This window comes from Onychostruthus taczanowskii, unplaced genomic scaffold (assembly GCF_017590055.1).
Source record: "Onychostruthus taczanowskii isolate IOZ18803 unplaced genomic scaffold, ASM1759005v1 scaffold6, whole genome shotgun sequence".
Classification (NCBI taxonomy): domain Eukaryota; kingdom Metazoa; phylum Chordata; class Aves; order Passeriformes; family Passeridae; genus Onychostruthus; species Onychostruthus taczanowskii.
Genome location: NW_024503679.1, coordinates 3410324 through 3425373, shown reverse-complemented (window position 1 = coordinate 3425373; position 15050 = coordinate 3410324). Strand labels below are relative to the sequence as shown.

At 43.0% G+C, this 15050-nt stretch overlaps 1 protein-coding gene across 1 annotated transcript in view; it reads left to right on the top strand.

The window, feature by feature from the left end:
- Nucleotides 1-4636: 4636 nt before the first annotated feature.
- The window catches only part of KLF13 (Kruppel like factor 13), a 33384-nt gene continuing 22970 nt past the window's right edge, over nt 4637-15050 (top strand). Inside the window, exon 1 of the mRNA XM_041418711.1 lies at nt 4637-5605. Coding sequence (XP_041274645.1) covers nt 5065-5605 — 541 coding nt within the window. The 5' untranslated portion in view covers nt 4637-5064. The remainder of the gene's footprint in view (nt 5606-15050) is intronic.

Genomic DNA, 15050 nt, shown 5'->3' with positions numbered 1-15050 from the left:
CCAAATCTTTAACAACTGGAGACTTATTAGTGTTGATACACATTCAAGCAATTACTTGATGTAACACAGTGATTTGTCCAAATTCAAATGAGCTGAAGCGATTCTGAAGATGAGGCTAAACATCTGATACTCACTCTTTTATTGAGACACCAGGATGCCTGGTAAAAACAACTCTGTGCAAACATTCTGGGGAGAGTGTGGATCACTTCTGGCAAGAACCTGTTCATCGCCTCCCTCTCTTCTGCACTTCTGCATTATTATTAACCCGATACCAACAAAACAGTGTTAGGCAAGCTTACCTGTGAGAGAGCTGCAGGCCATAGGCTTTATAATACTGTCCTCTTTCATTCCCTTTTCTTTCTAGGGCCTCCCCTCAAACCATGAAACCACTAAGGAAGAACCAGCATTCAGTCTGTACTCAGACTGCTGGATTCTGTCAAAGTATAGTTTTACTGCTGTTCCTACAAATACTGCAGGAACGCAGGCAGAGACATCTGCTGTTTACCCTGTTTCCCTTTTTCCTTGTTTCTTCTGTTTAATTGGAAAAGGAACTATTTACATAGACAAAATGAAATGAAATTACATCTTTTCATCTTACAGATGCTTTGTAGGAACTGAAACAGGGAGAGCATCCATGTGGCCTTTTCCTGTTCTCATACAGAGCTTCCTGAGATGATATAAAATAATGTTACTTCCCTGAAGTCCACACAGCTCTTGTGGCTTACGCTTCTTGTATCTCACTCACTGGATCTAAAACAGAAGTGTATGAAAAGAGGAAAAAATTACTGAGCAAACTCAGGCAGGAAAAGTGCTGATGAAATATCTGCTACTATAAAACTACATGTTTAGATCTTATCATGTTCTTCAGAATAGTAAACTAATTTCTCTCAGATAAATTTCTTCGTATTTCCCACTCATAAAATTCTTCCTTCAGATTGCCCAATTTTGCATGTGGCAGTTTTCCACTATTATGTGGTTTACAGCAAACTGTTAATCACAATAACAGTTTTTGCACCAGTTATAAAAAAATTTTGCTAGAGCTCAATTATTTCTTTATTTTGGCCATGCCATCAGTCTGGCATTTGTAGAAGGACTTTGTTCTATTCTGTTTAAAGTTCCTGTTAACAGAGTCCATAAAACTATTTTCATTTCACAAAGCATTTTAGAGTTTCTTATTCCTGTAAATTAAAACAATGAGCTATTTTGGGAAGGGAAAAACAGAGTGGATTCCATGTAAAATTATTCTGCTGCCACGCACTTGTAGCTAAACAAACCTCTAAATTACGTAATACAAAAACAATAAATATTAAAACCTCTGCCAAAAACCAGGCTGTATTTCTTGAGGGGATAGAAGAATATTGCCATAACAGAGGGAAAAATTCTCACCTCAGTCTTTGGGACAAATGCCTGCAGGTAAGAACACGTCAACAATATAATCAAATAAGAAAATTAAATAAGGTGGTAGGATGTATTTTTATTACTTTTTCTTGTAATCTCAGTTTCAAAGTTCACGTCCTTTGGTAAGAACAAGTCAGGAATAAGATGCTCAACAGAAGTGAATTCAAGATTTACTGTGTACTTACAGAAATTCACTTTTCCAATTAATCAGAAAAAATAACATGCAACAATTATCCATGAACCAAGAGGCAGGTAAATATATATCATTATAAAGAGGAGTTGATACATGGGCACAGTATTTTGTCTAGTGATTTTCCATAAATTATTTTTGTTCTAGGGATCTAATGGAATGAATGAAGTTCCTTGCAAAGCAGACTGACCCCCTACCCCTGCTGCTTGCAGGGAGGTTATTTACTACTGTGTTGGTTCACACAGCTGCATTTGAGATTTGCAATCCTGCACTGAAGCCAAAGCGGGTCCCACTGGGCAGCTGGAATGATGTCCAGGTGACAAATACACTTACTGCACACCCTGCTCTTGCACATGCACCAATAGTGATTTTCATACTAACTGTGTGCAAGACATTACATTTTTTTTTTTAGTTCTAGTGAGCTATTATGAAGTCAGAAGTGCATTTTTGTTCACAGCTATGATTTAAGACAGCAATATATCAACCCTAACTGGACTATATAAACATCTGCTGAATATCATTAACTTTTCTTTAAAAGCTTTTCTGTTAAAAGTAACCTTCACAACACCGCTCTTTCCCAAATGAAGAGGGCAGCTCACAGGGTTCATCCAACCCAAGCGGGAGCACGTTCTCATCCAAGCACACCTCCTCTCCGAAGCCCCCGGCCTGGACGCCGCTGTGCCACGCTCCCAGCCCGCTACGAACACCGGCGCCGAGCGGCAGGACAACGGGAGAGGCCACGGACCACGGGGAACTTGGTCACGGCCGCGGGCTGTACTAGAAAGGCACTCCTACACAACAGAGCTGCTATCAGGACAAGGCTTTAACCCAACAGATCATCTGAAAAGCAAGTCCGCCCTTCTCCCGGCCATCAGCTGTACCAGCCATTACCCGCTCACAGCCATCGGGCCCGGCTGCGCACACGAGGCTGCGCCGCTCTCCGCCGGCCAGAGAAGGCAGGAACGCGGTGAGCCGTGTCCGGCCCGCTCACGCCATGAGCACAAAACACGAACAGCAGCAGATTGTCCCGCACAGAGCCCCCCGCCACAGGGACACCGCCGCCCGCACCGTCCATGCCGGCACGTGCCCGAGGGACGCCTCGCACTGCATGTAAGGGCCTTCCCCATTGGCCGGGCCGCCCCGAGGGGGCCGGCATAGCCAATCACAGCTCTCGTCTCTCCCCTCACGGCGGGCAGGCGGTGTGGGCCGCGCTGAGCTCGGCAATTCCCGAGGTGTGCGAGGTCTCTGTCGGCTGTGGCAGCGCCTCTGCCCCGGCCCGGGACTGGCCATACCGGCCCCTCTGACCCAGGGGAAGGCACTGCTGCACAGCAGGAAAGGGTTCGACCAGAACAGCGCGTGACGGGGTGAGAAATCGTCGAGGAGAGGCGGTAGGAGAGGGGCCCAGCGGCGCTGAGGCGCCTGTGTGGGCTGAGGGCACTGAGGAGGTTGTGAGGGCTGAGGGCACAGAGAATAACAGTGAGCCTCTAGAACCCCCCATCAGAGCCTGCTGCTGGTTGGCAACCAGAATAGTCCAGGTCTCCCTTTTACTGTACATTTTCTGATCATTGTCCTTGATCCTCGAGTTAAGACTTGAGAACTTGAGCCTAAGTATTGCCCTTTCCTCATTTCCGTGAAAATGGCCCGTTTCTTCTCAAGCTGAAAGAGCTGCAGGGTTTCTTCTCTGAATCTACTACTAAAGAACCACCAGGTAGGTCTGCTTAAGCAATTCTTCTCTCTCAAGAAGGAGGTTGAGCTTGAGCACAACTAGTATTTCTTTTAAAGATGTTTTCCACAGAGTTCCTTTTTCTTCTGACAGGTTAAGTCCCAAACTCAACTGTTTTATTTGTGTTAACATTTCCTGTAGATCTACTCAGAACAAGTGGTATAGTATGGTGTGTGTGCATCAAAATGTTCTGTCTCAATTCAGCATTAAACCACATCCTCCTGCACTGGGTGCACCTTATTTCTCTCTTTGCTACAGAGACAGCCCCACAGGCTGCCCTGTTCTGAGCAGACATGGGGCACTGGCTACCCCATGACCTGGCCCTGAGGGGCAGTGCTGCACGGCAACATAAATTCCATTTTTCACAAAGCACAGTGGTAGCATAAGCAGACTTTACTTCTGAATGTGGCATTTTCACATGTACAGAAACAACTTTTTGCTCGACCTAACACCAAAACTATTTGGGTTTCTGCAATAGATGTTCACTTCCACTCACGCCGCCTCAAACTCCACAAAACTTTTCCTCCAGAAAGAAGGGCTTCCAAAGCAGCCCTCCTCTGATCATCTCTGTCTCAGAGGGAAAAAAAGTCATGAATTCATGAGCTAAGACATGAATTCCATAGGAATTACTCTGGAGACCAAATATGTTCTAGCAAAAGGTCATAGGTGTCACAAGTGCTTTCAGATCTCCATTCAGATGCATTTCTTTACTTCTCCTCGGTAAGTTACACATACAACTCCTTGATTCAGGTTAATCTCTATAAAACTGGCCGAGCTGTATCTTTTACAAGCAGAGAATAACAATGATACCCAAGCTATTTGCATTTGTACTTTTAAATACTTCCGAGGCTGCGGGGTGCTAGAGTTTTGACGGGAAGGTGATTCCGAGTGTGTTCCCTGGCAGCAGGTTAAACCTGTCACAAGCCATTAAAATCCACACGCGGGCTCCATCTGTGTAGCTGCGGTCCCAGCCGTGCAGCCTCGCTCCTTCCCGTCACTTGCACCAGTGCCAACTTCACAGCCTTTTCATCCTGCGAAGTTCCGCGCCTGTTCGGCTGTCCCAGGCAGTGCAGCTCTGACTCGGCTGTTACCGAGTCGCTGCTGTCCGTCGGAGCGCGCAGGGGAGGGAAGGAGGGAGGGAGGGAAGGAGGGAGCCACCGAAAGGCCCGGCAGCTCCCCGGCCGCGCCCGGGGCCGGCGGAGGGGTCCGCGCGAGCCAATCGCGCGCCTCCTCCCGTCGACGGGCGCTGCCCCCCGCGCGCGCCGCCCACCTGCTGGCGAGGGCTGCGGCCCCGCGCTGACGTCACGCCCAGATGTTGCCCAGGCCACGCCCCGCGGGGTCCGGGCGGCTCCGGGCAGCGATAACGGGGAGCGCCGGGTCCGCTGTCACAGCGCGATGGCAGGGCTGCGAGACCGCGCCGCCGGCTCCTTGCCTTCTTGAGAAAACGGCGTTAATCCATACTCCGAGCAACAAGCTGCCAGTGCCAGGATCTATCTGCTGTTCTTTTTCTCTTCCATTGGACCGCCAACGCTTTTTCGATTTAGTGACAAGCTGGGTGTGATCGTCACGAACAAAGTGTGGGTTTGATGGCTGCGATATCAGCCTTTACTCCTACAAACCGATCCTAAGAAATAAGGGAGGGAAAAGTCTGCTTGTGCAATCTTTTTAAAAAGGGAAAGAGCGCAGTTGTGTTGGGTTTGTTTTTTCTTTTTTTGTCTTCGTCCGTTTGGATTTCTTTTGAAACTTATGAAAAATGGCAACAGCAGCATATGTGGATCATTTTGCAGCAGAGTGCCTTGTTTCTATGTCAAGTCGTGCTGTTATCCATAGTCCCAGAGGGGAGCCTGATCCCCAACCTGATGCAGCAATACTTCCTTCATCCAATGGAGAAGATAGACGGGAAGTCAGAGAAACCGGGAAAGACAATGGATCATCATTACTTGTGGTAGCTAGCATTTTAGCAGATCTGAACCAGCATGTCCCAAACTCACCTGCTCTAAGGACGGAAAAAACAGAGACGCTTGATATAACAGAACAAATACACTTTTCTATTGCTCCTAAGGAGTTTGGGGAAGAAAGTCTGTCTTCAGCTGGTAAGAACGGAGGAGAAAGAGCAGCCACACCTACTAGCCTGGCTGCAGTAACTGAGCCAAGCCCCAGACAAAAGAACAAACGCATAAGAAGCTGGACTGACCCTGGATCACCCCAGAAAAAGCACAAATGCCACTATGTGGGGTGTGAAAAAGTTTATGGCAAATCTTCCCATCTTAAAGCTCATCTAAGGACCCATACAGGTTAGTTACCATCCAGCCAGAGATTTATTTGTTACAGCTTGGTAATTAAAATGAAAAACAAAACCAAACAAACTTTTATTTGGCCACTGTTATGGTTTCACCTCTCGGAACTCAAGCTCGGGAAAACCAAACAGCAACAACAACAAAAAAAAAAAAACCCTCTGGGAATAAACCCTTACCGGGCATAGATTCAAAGCCAATGTTGCCCTTTTTATTAATGCCATAAGGAACAGCATGCGGGTCACCTGTGTGGATTGTACCAAGCTGTAATTTTTAGCTGCTGGCCTTCTTGTTCTGTGTGTCTTCTACTTCCCTTTCCAGTACCTCTTACCTCCCCATTTTTCCTACTCCGTGCTCCAGTCCCTCTTTTTATACCAGTTACATCATGCAAGTATCGAGACTCCTGATATTTTAAAATTAAATGTTCTAGAGGCACCTACATGGCTGTGTATCTGTTTCTTTCTTTAGCAGACACTGTGAAAGCTAGAGTAAGCAGAAGGTAGATGAGAGGCTGAACACGAGTCACAAGGAGACACCATGAGTGAGGAGAGAGGGGGATATGGGCAGTGTCTGAAATGCTCTTGGCAGCTGGGTAGAACCAAATTCAAAAGAAAAAACATTTGAATGCAACCAGTAACTTGTACTCATCAGTGTTCAGTGCTTACTTCTTGGTGAAGGCCGAGCACTTTTTTGTTGCTACTGTAATTTATGAGACACACCCACAGAAAAAGTGGAAGTCTTGCAAGCCTTGAGAAAGTTGCACTGGAAGTATTAGGAGGGCCATCTTGAAATAGGCCCCATGACTTGCCACACCTCACGCCTCTGCCTGGTGCTGGGAAACAGGATGGCTTCCAGTCAGAAAGGGGACACCAAAAATTGAGGAGTCCAGCCTGTGCTGAAGGCACCAATCACAGCACATGTGTCGAGGCACCACACCGACTAGAGCAGACTTGTGCAAAATGTTCCACTGAGTAATTTCAGATGGCAAATTAGTTTACTAAGATGTATGGTCAGTTCTCTTAAAAAGAGCAGTAAGAAAGAGACCCTCAGAATTAAACATGGCATAACTCCTGAGCAGTTTTAGCTCTGAGGTGTCAGCCTCACCCATGCTGGCCTTACTTGCAGTGTGCCTTCAGCTTTTCTTGTTGCCTGCCGGAGATAAAGTAAGAGCCAGTCTAATTTGATGGTATGCTTTGCTCTCTGTGGGAGAGAAGAAAGCCCCATCAAATTGGAGCATATGGATGGACAATTCCCTGTGGCACACAGCCAAAGGAACAGCGTGTTCCTGGCACCCCAGGCAGCCTGTCCTGCTTTGCACTGTGTAACTGCTTTTTGCCGCCTTGGGAGTTTTACAGAAAAGGTGTTTCCACTTGGCTTGCAGGGAATTGTCTCCATTAATTTTCAGTTCTTTTGCATTCTTATTGCTGGCATTTGCCATTGTCTTGAAAGCGCAAGATAAATTTAGCAACATTTCTGGGTTTCCAAACCAACCAGAGACCAAGAAGGGGAACTCCAGCCCCTGATAAAGAGAGGAGGGCTTGGCATGCCCGCCCTGCGGGGAGAGGAGGGAGGGCAGGGCCGGCGGGGAGTGTCGCTCCAGGCTGCCGGCGGAGCGGAGTCATTCGGGGACGCTGGCTCGCCTCCAAGTTCTCTTTTGCTTTTTTTTTTTTTTTTAACTCTTCATTTCCTGTATTTTTTTTTCCAGGACTGTAGCGCTCAATTGGTTGTTGCTGTGGCTAATGGCACTAAGAGAGCACGTGTGTGTGTATGAGAGCTAAAGGAAAAGCAGGGAAGGGACTGTTTTTGCCCAGGGAGTGGCAGGACCCTGAGGGACTACAGCTTCTTTGTTTTCTTTCGTCTCCAGTGTCTGTGTGGGAAGCCTTAAGCAAAGCTGCCAAGTTTCCCTCCTCACTGGCAACAGGTCTGTCTCTGTTTGGATTGAGTTTTAAACAGGCTTAAATGCCTCTTACTCTCCTTGCAGAATATTTTCTAAGGTGTTTGCATTTTTTTCTGTCTTTAAAAGAAATTGTCACAGCCTTGAAAAAAGTTTGTAAGTCAATAAGAGTTAAGCTAACAGAAAAAAATTATCACTTCCAGGGCTGGTAAATGTTTGTTCTTACAAAACACGTAATGGTGTTTTACTGATTTAGAACGAGGGCTTTGGGTCTTCTCTGCTTTCTAGTCATCCTGAACTAGTTAAGTAACACATCAGTCTGCCCAGCTGTCAGATAGATAGGGTGATGGCTACCAACTCACAGAGCAGTGGTGAAAGTGCCCCAGGTACACATGGAAGCTGCTTTAAACACCCATCCAGCTAAGTCCAAGCCATGTTTGCTAAGAACGGTCAAAACTTCTGCTGTGGAGCAGAACTTCTTCCATGTGCTGTAAGACTAGATGAGCTGGTATTTAGGGGTGACCTGAAAGCTGAGGACAGCACTGCAGGCTAGAAGATAACTGATGATCATGCAAGAGATACTTGAGCAGTTTATGATCTGCTTTAGAAACTTGCTTGTCCTTGTCTGCTACTTTACTGAGAAAATAAAGGCTTTGCTCTTCATGGTTTGAGGAAGGATAGACCAGATCCTTGAGCTTATGTCAAAGAGATACAGAGTCTTCCAAGTACTACTGTATCAAATCCAGCCCACATTGATGGGGACTGAGAGCTGTTTTCCAGCTGTTTGATGCTCCCTGTGAAATCCTTCTGATAATTATAGCCAGATATCAGAGCTTAAATACATGAAGTAAAAACCATAGTGTAGAGGATGATAATTCTCCTATTTAAAGCAGAAGAACCAAGATGGAAATACCAAGAGCATCTGTTTTTTGTCCTTTACTCAGTGTACAGTGTTTTTTAGTACTCCTATTAGGACAAAATGTGCTGGAGCAATCCACAGTTTCTTGTGTGCTTTTTTGGTACATTACTGGTTAACCTTTCTCAGCCTTATGGATACTTCAGTTTTATTACACTGGAAACTCTTGAACCAGGCAACAAAAAAAAAATTCACCAAAATCTTCTCTGTTCTCTCCACCAGCTTTCTAAGTTCCCATCCCCCTATGTTTCTTTTCATGTTTATGTTTTCCACTCTAGTCTCTCACTGAATGTCCTGGAGTTCAACATGATCATCAGCCACAAAGCCCTTGAAGTTTTAATGTTTACCAGAAGGTTATATTTAGTGTCAGTGGGTACTTGTCAAGTCCAAATACTTTTCCTGTGGATCTCAGAAGCTCTGTTGTGGTCCACAGAGGCAACACCCCTATTTATTCTAAGCTATACTGACCTCACTGATAAAAAAAAGTTTCACTGATGCACGGATTTTAAAAATCCTTTCCACTGAGAAAATCCCTAAACACAAAGGACTTACAGAAAATCAGATAGACAATTCACACTACAGAATTCCCCTTCATCTAAGCAGGTTTTCAGCACAAAGGTCTGGATATTTTTTGGAGTTACTGGAAACCAGTTAGTCTCTTGATGCACCAGTGGTAGAAGGGAGACAGTACAGAGCCTAATAGCAATCTACAGGCTACAATCTTACAGAGCCTTGTCCACGACCACTGTGTTCTGAGAGGCTGTAGAGAGTCCCAGCTTATTGCATTATATTACATATTTATATATGCATAGAGAAAAAATGATGGGATTTTGGGCAGGAATCACAAGAATCCTCTGTATTGCAGCTCCCCACCAAATCACTGTGACCTCTCAAGATGTTGGCCATCTCCATTAGCACACCATCACCAGCAGAAATGCAGAGGAAGCATGAAATAAACCTTCGTGTAACTGCTTTAAACTGTCCTTCTAAATCGACTAGTTCTAAGCACTAAGCAGCACATCATAACACAGAAACAGCTTTTCGGTCAGTCATCAGAATTAAATGAGTCTGCACAAATTAGCAGAAGTTAAGGAGAGCTGGGCACCAGTCTCAGCCTGGAGTCCAAGTAATTGGTATTTGAAAACAATCTGAGAATAAAGCAATCAGACCTCACTGTGACAAGTATGACAAGAGCATAACAATTAGGCTGGACAAACAGGAGTAGTATATGGCCTGTGTTCAGGCTGGTAAAGAGGCCTTCATGTAAAGTACAAATTACCCATTTTAAATAGGGGTTTGGATTTCACTTTCAGTTCTAGTAAGTCTGATTTGCTCACACTATGTTAATTCAAAACAAAACAGCAAAGCACAGATTCCCTTAAGTTCTGTATCAAGATGCTATGTGTAGAAAACACATATGTTTCTACACACATATGCACAGCAAAGCACAGATTCCCTTAAGTTCTGTATCAAGATGCTATCCGTGTGTGTAGAAAACAATTAACCAATGTAGGAAGCAAGTTTTTCTATCATAAAAATAAACTTTATGTTCCATTTTAGCACCTGCCAATTACCAGAAACATTGCTAGTTAAATAAAACCCCATGGACTAGACCTGGCTGAGGTTTCTTTTAACTTGTCTCTAGGCACACAGTGACTCCTGAAGGTGTATATGCGTATGTGTGTAGCAGGTGGGCAGTGTTGGTGAACACCCAAGGCTTTGCAGGAAAAGATTACAAGAGAAGAAACACAATCTAGGGCCTTCTGTGCCACTCAAGAGCAGTGCAAAGCAGGACTGCAGACAGCTCTTGCCTACAGCAGGATGAAATGAGTGGTGTTGGTGCTTCAGTCCTTCCTCCCGAACTGCCAGTTTGGCTGCTCTGCACACGGGGACTTAGAGGGAGCTGCACTCCCTCTGAACAGAATGCCAGGGGAAATTGGAAAGGCCTTTCCCCAGCACAGATTTCCCAAAGGCAAAAGGACAGACTAAATGAATATGTCCCTCTGTATGTTGGGCCTCCTGGGTTTGATTTCTTGTGTTAAAAGTTAGAAACAACTCAGGCTCTGCATGCTTCCTCCAGTCTCATTAGCATACACCCAGATTATCCAAAAGCTGCAAGGTGCCTCTAGGCTGTTGTGTCCCTTAAATGCCTTCCACCTCCTTACTTTGCTGAGTGCATCAAAACATTTTCTACAAGTTTTTTTTTTTTTTTTCTGAGATGGGCCCAAATGGTGGCTTCTGGACAGATTCAAATATCAGCCTCACAAAACAGTTGTGTTTCCACCCTAAGGCGTAACCCTTTTTTCTCAGTGTTAAGAACTTCAGCAGCCTGCTACTTTTTCTCTGAAAATTGATAATCTTAACTCTTAATAAGCCTGTATTTTTAAAAACAATACAGATTTTCAAAGCATTGTTTGTGTTTTCTCTGAAAGAGCTTTGCAACTCCTTTCTTACTTCCTCTAAGAAAATTTCAACATGTCAGAAAAAGTCAGTAGGAAACATAGAGCAGCTTCCCTCAAAGTTCTGCCTGAGTCTTCACCCTACAACACAATTCTCAAGACTAAAATTCTTACTTAAAAGTATTTATTTTAAGCCTGGATCAAACAATCAGTGGTCATTGAAGAGAACAAAAAAAATAGATGTGCTATAAGTTTCTTAATGTAAAAGTCTTTGAAATAAACACAGGGCATAAACTTCTTAAAGAGTAAGCAAATTTTAAAACATGTTTCAAAAGGACCTGATGTCAGGAAGAAGAGTACAATGATTCCTACTCACTGCTTTTTCATGACTGTTTCAAGACTGAATAATAAGACTCAGTTAATTCAGCTGCAAAAGAGTTAGGGCTAAATTAGTTGCATGGAGAATCCAGCTGGATGACAGCTGTATTTACCACACACTTGATTAATATTAGCTATGAGGGGGAGCTACCTCTCCTGATGGTTATACAGGTTTCTCTGTGAAAGGCTTCCCTTTATTTCCTTTCCCCCTCTTTCTCCCCAGTCTTCTTGGAGCTATTAATCATGCAGAGGACACAGAAATGAAGTTTCTGGTAACAACAGAATTTAGATACTGTAGCTAAAAAGCATTTAAAATAAACCTGTATTGTTACATTGTTACAATTATGTATCTAATGAAAAATCAGAAACATCACAGACTTCTCTTTCCACAAACCATTTTTCTTTTAGCATGGAAGTGGGACTTAGGTCCAGTGTAATGAAACCTATTACTATTGGAAGTAGTGAAGATTGATGACCCTCCAGTTGTTTTCCTCATCCTAGACACTGGTAGTAACACTTTCCTTCTCAGTGATAATACCTAGGTCTTACAAATGGTTGGGAGTAAACTGGCAAGCAAGGTTTTTATGAATGGACAGTTGCAATTGATTGCTGTGTTTGTATTAGAAATTGATCACAGCCCTATGGACAAGAGTGTTCAGAATGATCTGCAGAAGACCTTCCTGCAGTAGTATTTCTCTGCTAGACACTGGAAAGTGTATGTGACAGAAGTTTTGCATAAACAAACCTTTTGCTAAACTGGAATTCCTTATGAAACAAACTCACAATTGGATTCCATCTGAAGAAAAGGCACCTTTAACCATTTAAAACAACTGTTCCATTGTGTTATTGTCTGGCTGAACATGCTTATGGCACGTCCAAGACCAGAAACCTGGAACTTGTTTATATTGGACATGTGGTTTCTAGTTCTGTTTTTTAAGTTAAGCATGTTCCAACTTTCCCCCACCCCCTTCCAATCTTGGATCAGCTGTCTGGAAGTTGGTGCTGACAGAGCCAGAAAAATACTCTGCTGTTCACATGCAGGACAACTTTTGAAGGGTCCTTTCTGTAGGATTTCTATAGGTATACTTTTTTCCCTTTGTTACCCACTTGGCTTTTATGAGGTAGATTTGCATGGGCAGTGAGATCATTATCTTGCTGTGTCCAGTTTAACAATAGCTAGACAATGTGGGTTATTTAAGTGCAGGCACTGAAGTCAGACACACATATCCTGTATTTTTCAGGTCTTGCAGATTCAGCAGATCTTACAGGGCCTCCACTTAATATAAAAGAAAAATTTTAAAAGTTCAGAGTGCCACCGTTGTGGTTACTTGTAGAAAAACGACCTCAGGAGCTTTTTTGCAGCCTAAACATAAAAAGCATTTACTAACCAAGAACTTGGCACAAGTCAAACGGTATTAAAGTAAGCATATCCTGAAATGACCTCTAGTGCAAGGAAAAGATTTGCTGTAATCACTTACAGTCCTTTTGTGGTGCTCTCAGGAAATATAGACAAAATACTGGTGACTGGGTATCTGCTGATGTTGCTGTCAATGGACCAATAAGCTATCTTAGATTTATTGCACACTATATTTCTACCAGACCACTCTCTCTTATTTGCTTATAAGTTATATGAGTTTTTGGGATAGAGGAGCTTGAAAAAGTCAGTTGACAGAACAGTATTGCTGCAGCATGTTTTGCATCTTTCCATCTGCCTGGGTCCTGCAGCTAGCTAGAATACCCTTTGATAATAAATACCCAAGCAGAATGGCATGCTAGTTATGTCCTTACTACCTTCAACAGTAGTTTTCAAAGCTGGTAAAGGAGAGCAGCAGAAATGCTAACTCTTCCAGGGTAAGATCAGGTGAGGTACTGCAGCCAGAAGTGATGTATTGAGCTTTTTAAAGTAAACAGTATTTTAAATACATCAGTATTTCCACTACAGGAACTTAGAATGGAGGCAGCTGAGAAAGATTAGTACATTTTCAGATGTTTCCTGCAAATTTTTGGTGGAATTATGAGCTATTTGTTAATAGATTAGGGAAATATTTATTTTGCATTTTCAGGGTACATAAATGAAATTGCGTTGGTACGAATTTGCATACTATACTGGGACTTCAGAGACTATTTCACATTCTTGCAAACCTCCCAGTTGAATATAGTGCTTTCCTATGTTCTTAATCTAGTAATTTAGGCCTTATTCTGCTATAACAAATAGAACAGAGATGCTGCTAAAACCTCACAGAACCATGGACTAATTTTTGTTATTTATATGTAGGGGCTTACTGAATTTTACATTCTCTTTTAAATGCCAGCAGGACTGCAGACGAGCATTAATACATGAGGGCCATGCAGTTTTGGATTGTTCTGGTGATTTCTATATTTTCCAAGCCCTATGTGAATTGTATAGATCTTTCTTACACTTTCAGAACACTGAAAGGCCTGAAAGTCAATGGAAACTTCCATTTGCTGTATATAATTTATATGTAGGGGCTTACTGAATTTTAATTTGCATTCTCTTTTAAATGCCAGCAGGACTACAGACGAGCATTAATACATGAGGGCCATGCAGTTTTGGATTGTTCTGGTGATTTCTATATTTTCCAAGCCCTATGTGAATTGTATAGATCTTTCTTACACTTTCAGAACACTGAAAGGCCTGAAAGTCAATGGAAACTTCCATTTGCTGTATATATATCTATACAAGCAGTGTCAATAGAATGTTTAGTCTGACTGTGTAATAAATTCAGGATGTATTTGTAAACATGTCTTCTAAATTCTCCTAACATGGCCAAAACAAAACTGAATTTCTTAGATACCCTAAAGGATTACTTTCAGACAGGATTCTCATTGATACATTTTTCCCCTTTATGCAAAGATGTACCATATTTATGCTTTCAATTTCCCTCAGCTTTCATCACTGAAAACTACTGTGTTCTTTGCACTGACATTTAAGAATTACTCAGACTGGCAACATCTGGTACCAAATTCTAGCTTGAATAGAAATGTGTGAGCAAATATATGAGCAAACAGAAAAGCAAATGCTTTGGAATTTATAGGTACCCCTACATAGTTATGTTACTAGCATAAACAGACCTATAAGAAATGTTTCAAAAAGCTCTTTGTTTTTCTTTTTCAAATGACAGAGAAGATGTAGAATTTGATCATGGGACAAAGTAATTCTGATTACTAATTTTAGTAGAGGCTAGGTGTGAATTTAATAGGGTCAATTTTACTTCAAGCTATATGATATGAGGTAAGACTATCTCTAGCTAATCACCTACCCCTTGTCTTAAAAAAACAGCTCTCAGTGTCCCTAATAACGAAACACATATGGGGTGTTTTAAGCACAGAATCTTGTGTTTCATTGGGAAAGAAACCTCTTCCTAACCAACCACCTGCAAATATAATATGCATATATATAGTATTGCATTAATAATACGCATAAAAGTGGGTTTGCACAGTTAAATATAACTTTTTGTGAACCCTAACTGATTCTGCTGCTCCTCTGTGTGCTGTTGAGACTTTGAAAGGGAAATAGGCCTGTTGCAACTTAGTAGCTTAACTCAGCGTTGCTCAAACAGTGGAACCTGGAGGGAGAATTCTCCCTGTGCCCAAAACCTCCAGCTCTTACCTGCACTGCAGAATCCCTTGCACTGTTGCTAAGGTAAGTTTTCAAATGACTGCCAGAGTTTGAGGGGGGGTCTGAAACAGGAACCTTAAGAGGAGCTTAGCCGAAAGTTGTGGGAACAATGTTGCTCATCATTCATTGGGGTGCTCCACAGCTTTCTTAACAGCTCATCTGCAAACGAGTTCAGTTATCACACGAGATTGAGGTAATTACCATGCTGAAAGATTTAC